The 10,522-nt window shown below is 42.5% G+C and overlaps 1 protein-coding gene across 3 annotated transcripts in view; it reads left to right on the top strand.

The window, feature by feature from the left end:
- The first annotated feature begins 1,060 nt into the window (after positions 1 to 1,060).
- Positions 1,061 to 10,522, top strand: part of CNOT6L (CCR4-NOT transcription complex subunit 6 like) — a 114,275-nt gene continuing 104,813 nt past the window's right edge. Inside the window, exon 1 of one of the 3 annotated variants that reach the window (XM_061420566.1) lies at positions 1,061 to 1,145. Coding sequence is in view for 2 of the 3 variants with exons in the window: in XM_061420564.1 (XP_061276548.1) it covers positions 1,444 to 1,448 (5 nt within the window). In the remaining variant the exon portion in view is untranslated. Of the gene's footprint in view, positions 1,146 to 1,363; positions 1,521 to 10,522 lie in introns of those variants that run through there. The other 2 variants (XM_061420564.1, XM_061420565.1) reach the window with 2 other exon arrangements.

The following is a 10,522-nucleotide window of genomic DNA, read 5'->3' as shown; positions in this document are numbered from 1 at the left end:
GTTACACGTTAAAAAAAAAATTAAACCACAGAAGATGCCAGGAAACATTTTCTTCGGTCACTTCCTTCATCTCACCTGGCATCCCAATCGCCACCTTGAGCAGCGCTGGCTGGGCTTCGCGGTCAGGCCGCCTCAGGCGAGCGCGCAGTAAACAGCGCCGAGTCCCGGCGCGAACACCGGGTGAGGCGGGATCGCTAGTGTCTTCCCGCCACCCCCCGTGGCTTTGCGGCTGTGTCTTTCTGATAACCGACCAGCCTCCCCGGCTCGGCTCTTCACTCATGCCAAGAGAAACGAGTAAGAAAACAGCAAGGGTAAAGGAGAAAATGGGCAAGAGAACTGGCAGCCCCGCGCGCACGCGCACTACGGCCAAACGCGGCGCCCTGGGGGCGGGGCCAAGGCGCAGCGCTGAAGCTCCGCCTCCTCCCCCCTCACCCCACCCCTTCGCGCGGGGGAGTGACTGACTCTCGCCAGCCCCTCCACGTCAATCAACCCTCCTCCTTCTCGCACTCTCCGCACCTTGTTATTAATCTCAATACCGATATCCCGCGGACGCCTCTCCCCCGACTCTCGGGGGTGTGAACGTGTGTGAGCGAGAGCGGAGGCACCGAAAGCTGGCGTCTCGGTGCAGCACTCTCGGCCCCGGCAGCAGCAGGCGCAGCAGCAACCCCCGCAGCGGCGGCAGCCCCAGCGCCAGGAGGCCAAGGCCAAGGCCAGGCTCTGCGCGGCTCTCGGAGTAATAGCCGCGGCTCCAGCGGCTGCGAGGGCGCAGCTTCCTCGGGCAAGGGCCTTCGCGTCGGCGGCCGCGGCCGCGGGGCCTCTCCTGCGCGTCCGGGGTCACCGTCCCCGAAGCCCGGCGGCGCGGCCCTTGGTCCCCTCCCCGCCCCCCCATCCGTCTCCTTCTCGCTCCCCTCAGCCGCCCTCCTCGCCGCCGCCTTTGCGGTTCCTCAGGCGGCCCGGCCCGGCCCGCCCGCCCCGCGTCCCCTCCGGCCGGTGCCTCTCCCCCCGGCGGGCTGCCTGCATGTCTTTGCTGCCCTCAGCCCCGCCGCCACCGCCGCCGCCGCCTCCCCCGCCGCCGCAGCACCAGCAGCAGCCGCCCCGCCGCCGCCGCCGCCGTCGCCGCCCGGACCCCGGCGCGCTGAATGCAGGTGAGGAGGGGGTCGCAGGCCCTCGGGGGACCCCAGGCCCGGGCGCTCTGCGCGCCCGTCCCGCGCGAGCTGGGATCTGGGCCCGGCCGGCCGCCGCCGCCGCCGCGGCTTCCCTTCGGGGCGGGCTGGCGGGAGCGAGGCCCGCCCGTGGGTGTTTGTGTTTGCGTCTGCGGCCGCGGCTCCGGAGGGGAAGCATCTGTGGGGGCCGGGTGCGCGCGCGCGCGCGCGTGTTTGTGTGTGTGTTTCCCCTGCCGCGGGGAAATGGCTGCTGTTGCTCCTTCTGGGCCGGAGGAAGAGAATGAGGTAGAGTGTTTTCGTGCCTTCGAGTAGTATCGAGAGCGTTGGGCAGAGGAGCGCGACTCCCGGGGAAATGAGGTGGGAGAGGGCCGAATGTGCGAGGGGGTGTCGTGCGAGTTGGGACTCCGGCGGGCGGCGAGGCGGCCAGAGGACTCACAGCGAGTGGGTGTGTGTCGGGTGCGGGGCTGACCCGCGTCTCTTTCGGAGGCGGCGAAGGTTCCGGTGTGTGTGTGTGTTGGGGGGTGGTCCGTGCCCAGGGCCCGGGACTCTGGGGGCCGATTCAGAGTGTCCGGGACCCCCGAGTGGCGCGTCCCTCCCCCCTTTGTGGCCGAGGCTCCGGAGAGCCTCGCAGGTGAGAGCTGCCCCGCGGGGACCGGGGAGGGTGAGTGTGTGCGCGGCACACGCACAGCAGCCGGGCCCGGGAGCCGCGGGTCGGGGCCGCGCCGCCGTTGCCGGGGCCGCGGCAGGAAGCGCGCCGGCCTGCAGCGAGGCCTAACCTCCTCGGCTCCCGCCCGCCCGCTGGCCGGCCTCCCTGCCTCCCGCCGGCATCCCCGGACGCCTCGCGGGGCGCGGGGCCCTGCCTCAGGCCTGGGCAGGTGAGGGTCGGAGGCGGGACGCGCGGATCGCCGCCGCCTCAGCCGCCCTCGCGTCTCCTGAGGAGCGGCGGAGGCAGCTTTTGGCGTTCCAACTGCGAGCTCTGCCCTTCGCCGGCGGTGGGACCCGAGGGAAAGTGAATCTAAGCAGTAAATCTCGCGAAGACGCGGTGTCGAGGTCTCTTCTTTTAATCCTTTCCTTAAGGCTGTGTGTGGAGGGACGAAGTACATATTTCCTTTTTTTCTTTTTTTCGTTGCAAATACTTTCCCGTTGATAATACGCTTTTTTTTTTTTTTTAAGATTAAATTTTTCTCAGAGGGGCGGGGGAAGAAATGGAAGCTGGCTTCCCTGTCCTGTGGTGGTGGAAGGATTGGATGGAGTCTGTGGGTTTGAAATTGTTTTATCCTGCCTCCTAGGGGGAAAGGCGTGTACGCGCCGAGCTGAGGAGGTCGGTGAGGAAGAGGAAGTTACTGGAGCTGTCATCCTCCTCAGCACGGCCAACTCTCGAGCTTAGGCTGTTCAGAGATGCATTGTGTTGAGGGAGTTGGGTACACAGGGGAAGCTCAGGACTGTATTTCAGGGGATACTGCCTTACTGGCTCTAGTTCCCTTAATTATCAATCAAGATAGTCACTTATTGAATACAAACAAGTTTTCCCTCACAGTCTCCAAAACCTAGAGCAAGCCTCCTCTTTTGTCTGCTCTAAGCGTGTGCTCTTAGAAAGCTATTTTGAGAGTAGTTTAAGCAGAACGCAGCTGTAAAGGTAGATCTGCTGCCAGTAGGCGTACGCTGCATCTCAGAACCAAGTATCAGTGGTGGTTGGATGCTTATTTGCTATTTACTTTATCTTTCCCACTCTCTAATTACGTCTAGTTAGCTCATCTAGCTAGCTCATCTAGCTGAAAGTTCAATGGATGAAATCTTTATACAGATTCGATCCTTGTCGGCCACGCTCCGTGTCATGTCCAGAGGTTGCTCCTTTCTGAACCTAGTCTCACAAAGAAATGTTTCCTGCTGTTCGTGGGGGGAAGTGTCAAGGGGAAGAGGACGAAGGGTGGCGAGCTGTTTTCTGTGACCACTACTGGAAAAACAACACACGTAGTTTAGTGGGCAGAGGACTTGTTTTAAGGACCTCAGAACTCTGTCTGTGCCATTTCTCTTAGTTCTTTCACTTTAGGCAAGGTACCTAATGTCTCTTAAGCCTGTTTTCTTCATCAGTAACAACGAGATAAGACATTTATAGTAAGGTCCTGAGGATAAATTGAAAAAAAAAAAAAAACTTTGGGACATAGTAGGTACTTAGTTAAATATTAGTTTTTTGTTTTTGTTTTTGTTTTTCTTCTACAGCCCAGATTGTGGGCACTGAGATGCGTGTAAGTACAAATACTCATTGGATTACTGAGAGCAATATTATGTCACTGTATGTTAAAAATCAAGACAATAGAATATTTCAGATATTTCAGAATATTTCAGATATACCTTTGATATACTTAATGTATTGAATATATCAAAGCAAGGTTAAATGTTGTATTTTAGAAGTCTTTTTCTTAGAACGAAGACTGTCAGTAAAATAGCCTAGTGTCCTAATTTATACTATCTGGTCATACCTAATTTGTTTTCATATTTTTGAATAGGGCATCTTTCAGTTTCGTTTACTCTTTTTTTTGAGTTCTTGCTATGTAGTCCTGTAACAAAATCTTAAGCTATATACAGCACATATATATTAAGACACAATCAAGTGTGAAAAAGGATCAAGGGCCTAGAGTTTATTTATGAATATAAGTGCCACACAATTCCCATGCAATTGTTTCAGTTCAAAACCAAAAGCTTTTGGAATATTTTCCTGAATGGAAGCAAAAATTTTCTATCAGTAATTTCAAAAATCTTCTATCAAAAATCAGCTTTCAGTAATTTTCCATTTTTAAAAATTCTGTGAGGAGTGGTAAATGTGTTGTTCATTTAATTTTAATTGTACTGTGGTGGGAAAAAATAGCGATATGGAAAGGTAAAGGCAACAGAGAGGTTAAATAGTTTTCTTCTTATTTGCGGAAGGCAGGGTGAAGATGATGTGGGAGGAGTTTCATTAGTTTAAATTTGTAATACCTCTGTTTACTAACACCAGGTTTCCTTAGGCCTTGTATCATTGTTATTTATATCAGCAATGTTAAGCTTGAAAAAACCCAAGTAAAGCATTAAAATTTTAACACATTTGTGAAGTATGTTTGTGAAGGATAGGGGAGAGAACTTTATTAGAATGGAAAATGTCATGGTTTTGTTAAAGTGTATATGTTATGGGTGTGTGTGCATTTACAGTGGACAGAATTATCTGCCATATGGTTATATTTAAAGGAAAAATTATTTAAAATTAGGAATAATTTTTAATCTTTAAAAACAATAAAATGGAAATGAATTTTGCCCTTAACTCAGGCAAAATTTGATAGTTTTTATTAGACATTTTGAATTATTATTAGACATGAATATTACTATAAGAAAATAATTTGTAATTTTTTAATTGGGAGAATCGAGGAAGACATTTTTCTATTATAATCGTGAAAATAAATGTTAATGAAATAATAAGTGAACAGTGAACTTTATTATTTACAGTGGGACTCTTGCTATCATTTAAAGTAGTTTGCAAGAAAATTAAGGTGGAAAACTGTTTAGGTTTTAAAATTTAATGTTACTTAAATGGGCTTTTACATAATCTTTCCAAAATAGCCCTTATAAATGTTTTTAATTAGGGAGAATTGAAATATTTAAGATTCATGCATATTTTACTTTGGGTAATGCTAATTAGGGTAATAAATACATTCCAAAATTTCAGTGGCTTAACACATGTAAGTTTGTATTTTGCTCACATTAACAGACTAGTGCAGGTGCTCCTTGTTAGCAGGCTTGTGGCTTTTCTCCATGTGGTAATTGAGGGACATAGATGCCTTACATCTTATGTCTCCACTGTTCCTGGAGCCTTGGAGCCCTGCCTGTAACCTACAGGACATTTAAGAACCCCCAAAGACAAACATCTGCCCACATTTCATTGGTAATAATTTGTCGCAGAGCCTTATTTGAATGCAAGGGGAATGGGATTGTTGTCCCTGGGTGGTGAACAGCTTGGGGCATTTCATGAAGTTATTTCAGGTGGTAGCATATATTTGTGAAATTATGTCTAAAAGGTGAATTATAATACTTAAAATTGCTTTCCTTCTTCAAAAAGTAAAGTTGTGTGAAGAGGTTGGGGAGCAGTGGGAAGAGAAGGGAAGGGGTAAGAGCCACAGGAGGAGGAGGAGAGATGGACCTCTCTTCTAAGGTGGGTTTGAATGACAAGTAAATGTCAGGAGCTATTTAAAGATACAGATTTTACAAAGAACTTTACAACTGGATTTTATAACCTTTAGTGGGTCTCTCCTGTACTCTCCAGTTGTTGATTGCCGTTGTGGTCTACTGGGTTCTGACTGTTTGAGTTATTTCTGTTTGTACTTTGAAAGCTGTTAACTTTGAATTTCAGTTTCTGAAGTATAGTTTCGTGGGAAACATATCCTTTGAATTTTCTTTTTCTGTTGGGATAGAGTATTATTATCATTATTATTTTAAAGGAATATCATTTAGATGGACCTTACTGTTTTTTAATGTTTTCTGTTGCTGTTTTTGTAATTCTAAAGTCATTGTAATTAATATTTTGTGAGCCTTAACCCAGAAAGAGCAATAAAATCATCAAGTAAACAACAAAGACTTAATTATTAACTTGTGCTCATGTTTCATGATGAAAATACTACAACTTTCTTTGACCACCTGCACTAATACTGAACCTTTAAATTAACTTTATTTCTGGACAACTTTAATTTTAATTGAATTGCAGTTTATTCTTTTATTGTCTAGGATTGTTCTAATGTGAAAACTTGCTCTAGGTACACTTTTATTTATCTTTATTCTGAAGAATTTGATTAGGAATCTGGGGAGTTTTGTGTATTTCTCTATTCCCCAAAAGGAAGATTTTAGAGTAAGTCTGACTAACTTCTATATGCTAAGTAATTTCTAATGTTTTGCATTTTGAAAATTAGAAACCCTATTTGAGGGCCTATTCTGTACCCATTATTATGTTGTTGTTTAGTCACTAAGTTGTATCTGACTCTCTTGCAATCCCATGACCTGTAGCCTGCCAGACTCCTCTGTCCACGGGATTTCCTAGGCAAGAATACTGATGCAAGCTGCCAGGGGGATCTTCTCTTCCCAGGGATCGAACCTGCGTCTCCTGCATTGGCAGGCCGGTTCTTTACCACTGAGCCACAAGGGAAGCCCGCCCATTATTGTACTTGGTTCTAAAAAGAAAGAAATAGAAGAGACTGTTGTGAAGCTTATAGCTTATGAATAAGTGAAGTAAGGCATATAATTTAGTTATTTCAATACAATAAGTGAACAAGTGGGAGTTACTACAATATAAACTCTTTACAGGCATTCTGAGAGAGAGTAACAAAATGGATTGGTGGGTGGGCCAGGGACTATTCAAAGTTGAGGACTTTTTTGGTTAACAGCTTTTTTTGAGATATAATTCACTTATAGAAGTAGCCCATTTAAAATATATAACTCAGTAGTGTTTAGTATATTCACATTTGTGCAGCCATCCCAAAATTTATAGAACATTGTAGTCACCTGAAATACAAATCCTGTATTCTTTGAGTTATCTTTCATTTCCCCGTGTCCTTAATTCTAGGCAAACACTGACCTACTTGTATTTCCATATAAATTTTAGGATTAGCTTATCAATTTCTGCAAAGAAGCCAGCTAGCATTTTGATAGGAATTGTGTAAGTTTGTAGCTCGATTTGGGGAACATTGCCATCTTGACAATTTTAAATAAGTCTTCCTGTTTATGAAAATGCTTTATGAAAAATCTTTCCATTTATTTAGATCTTTAATTTGTTTTGACAGTGTTCTGTAGTTTTCAGAGTATAAGTTTTAAGCTTCATTTGTTGTATTATTCCTAAATATTTTATTCTTTTAGATGCTGTTGTAAAAAGAATTCTTTATTTCATTTTTGGGCTGCTCACTGCAAATATATAAAAATACAATTGACTATTGTGTGTTGATCTTGTATTTTGCAGCCTTGCTGAACTTGATTATTAGTTCTAATAGTTGTTTTTTAAATGGATTCCCTCTGGTTTTCTGTATACCAAGGATCATGTCACCTGTAAATAAGTTTTACTTCTTTTCCAGTCTGAATGCATTTTATTTTGTTTTCTTGCTTATCTGCCCTGGCTAAACCCTTCAGTCCTTTGTTGAAAAGAAGTGTCAAGAGCAGATACTCTTGTCTTGTTTCTGGTCTTGGGAGGAAAGCATTCTTTCTTCCACTGTTAACTATGATACTGGCTGTGGGGTTTTCGTAGATGCTGTTTATCAGATTGAGGAAGTTTCCTTCTGTTTTAGTTTGTTGAGTGTTTTTATTATGAAGGGGTGTAGAGGTTGAGTTTTGAGGGAAATACGAAATAAGTGGAAAAAAAAATGAAGATGCTAAGACCTGTAATAAGTGGCAGATAATGATGCTTAACTTGTTTGGGAAAGAGGGGCTAAGCTTTTTCCCCCTTCTTTTTCCCTCTCCCTTCTTTTCTCTCTTCCCTATCCCTTTCATGCTCTTTAATTGTCTTCCTCTTAATCCGTATACACATTTGGAGGGTCTTTAATCCTTTAGTGAAGATTTTTTGAATAACTCATATTTCTTGATCAGTGGAGAATATTGCTTCTTTTGAAAACATTTATTAAAAACAGTGTGGAGAATTTTTAAAGTTAGTTTGATGGCTAGATTGGAGGGGGACACAGGAAGCAGGGAGAAACTAAATCATCAATGAATTACTAAACATAGAACCTTGAGTATTCTTTGGAAGGACTGATGAAGCTTCAATACTTTGGCCACCTGATGCGAAGAGCTGACTCATTGGAAAAGACCCTGATGCTGGAAAAGATTGAGGGCAGGAGAAGGGGGCAACAGAGGATGAGATGGTTGGAAGGCATTACTGACTCAATGGACATGAGTTTGCGCGAACCATGGGAGATGGTGAAGGACAGGGAGGCCTGGTGTGCTGCAGTCCATGGGGTTGCAAAGAGTTGGACAGGACTTAGTGACTGAACAACAACAAAATAATTGAAAAAAGGGAAGAAACCTTTGTGGTATCAAGTGTATGTTTAATTAAGAATTCTATGTTTACTTTGAACCTGGCTGTCACCTGACTTTTTCTCCAAAACATTTCAGAATCAATTGTTTTGCCTCTGTAAGTTTTCTGCATAGTTTTCTATGAAATTTAATAGATTTTTAAAGGAAGTTTTGTGCTCCAAGGTAAGGTTATATTTCACTTGATGTAGTGATTATTCTTCATTTACTTTTTGAAATTTTAATTGTTTCCATGCAGCTACATTCTGATTAAATGTTTTTTTTTTTTTTTTTTTAATTTCTGTCCTTCATGTTGTAAGCCTCAGAAATCAAGTAACTTTGGGTCTCAAGGCAAAAACTGATAAGTAGTAACAGAATTTTTGTTTTGTATTCTCTTTTGTACCAGGATTATTTTCATTAATCTTTTAAGTCACCTTAAAATCTCTCTACAGGTAAAATTTTATTTCTAATTTTTTGAAGAATAAGTAGTTCACTTTGCTGTGAGGCTCAATATTTCATACTAAATGGATATCTGGTAATCGGGGCTTTTAGATTGTTTTCATTTATTAACAGTAGAAATTGGTGACCCAGATTGGTGATACAAAATAAAAGTTACAGCACTTTATCTTTCTTAATATTCATCTTGAACCTCTCTCTGTAATCTTACACAGCTTAGAATCTTTTTTTGTTTTCCTAAATTACTTAAATTCCCTGTGAATAAAATAGATAAGTTATATAATACCAGTTACAAATACTGCTAAGAGAATAGAATAAATTTAGGATACACCAACCTTAATTTCTTTCTATACGAAGACTTTGTTGGGATCTTTACATATATATCCGTTGCTTTCTGATCATAATGTTTATATTTAAGTAAAACCAAAAAAACTGACAGCATATGTTGTGCTGTAGATTCCTGTGTAGTGTAGTCTCCTGCAAAATTGACATACAAATTTCTGAAATAATATATTGTGATTATGTACAGAATGATAACCTTGAAATAACGAGAATGTGAATCACCAAAGTATATCTAACCTATTAATAAATATTTATTAAGCTCCTACTGGCTACGTACTGTTACATTGAGGATTCTGGGGAATACGTTCAGAATATAGTCTTTCACACTAGAAAAGTGGAACTTGTGTTTATTGGACTACTGAATTCTAAGGACTGTGAAAGCCATCCCCTTCACTTTTAAATATGTAATCTAAATTAGTATACATAAAATTCCTATGAATGAGACAGTCTGATTCTCATTCTCTTGCTGCTTAAGAATGTGAGCCTTTGATCCTTTACTTTTCTAGTTCTTGGGAAAATTATTTAACTTCTCCATGCTTTAGTTTCCTCATCTGTCATAGGGAGATAGTAATTGATAGTCCTTATCTTACAGGGTTGTTGTGAGGGTTAAATGAAATAGTCATAAAGTGCTTAGAACAGCGTGGCACATCAGAAGTAAAAAAGCAAAGCAAAACTAGAAAACTCTTATGTGATAGCTGTGACTGTTTCTTGTTGTTAGGGAGCCATACAAGTTAAATAACAAACCTTAAACATTGAAAAACACAGTATTTAAAACAAGATCTGTTTGACTCCAAAATATTTACTCTTGATACCACTTTCACTTAGAGTGGATGTAAGCCTGAATAAGTAGTTAGCTAGTGAAGGCAAGTATGCTAAGTAACAAAGAACATTAAGTGCTGTATCATATACCAGAGTACATATGGGTGTGTAGCCTATAGGGATATAGACAGGAGATAGAAGTTGATCTCACCTGTATAGTTAGAAGGAAAGAAAGGAAAAGTTAATGGATTACTGCAGCATTCTTGCTTGTTTCCCACATCCATTATGCTGTTTTAACTTCTGTTTCTTTGTATGTGTTATCACCAGAGAAATCCTTTAAAGGTTTATTCAGTATTTAAAATTCTTAATAATGTTACTATTTTTTGGTTGTCTATTTTGTGCTAAGGCTAGGAGTTGGCAAAATTTGTATGTGAAAGGCCATAAGGTAAACATTGTGGCTCTGTGGGTCGCAAGATCTCTGTTTTGTATTCTTCTTTGGTTTCTTTCTTTTTTGTTAAATAAACAATCCTTTAAAAATGTAAAACCATTCATTGCTGGCAGGCCAAGCCATAGTTTATTGACTCCTGTGCTAGGAGATTTTTTACATGAATTAACTTCTCTTTAGAATCTTGGCAAAATTGATATTATCAATTTCTATTTTGTATTTGAGGAAACTGAAGCTTAGAGAGGCAAATTTGATGAAAGTCACATAGCAAATAAATGACACAAGAGGTCGAATTCAGATTTAGGTCATGGGAATTCCTCAACTTGTCTGCTTTCCAGCATATCCT

Source organism: Bos javanicus, chromosome 6 (assembly GCF_032452875.1).
Source record: "Bos javanicus breed banteng chromosome 6, ARS-OSU_banteng_1.0, whole genome shotgun sequence".
NCBI classification, from domain to species: domain Eukaryota; kingdom Metazoa; phylum Chordata; class Mammalia; order Artiodactyla; family Bovidae; genus Bos; species Bos javanicus.
This window is presented reverse-complemented; position numbering and strand designations above follow the sequence as displayed.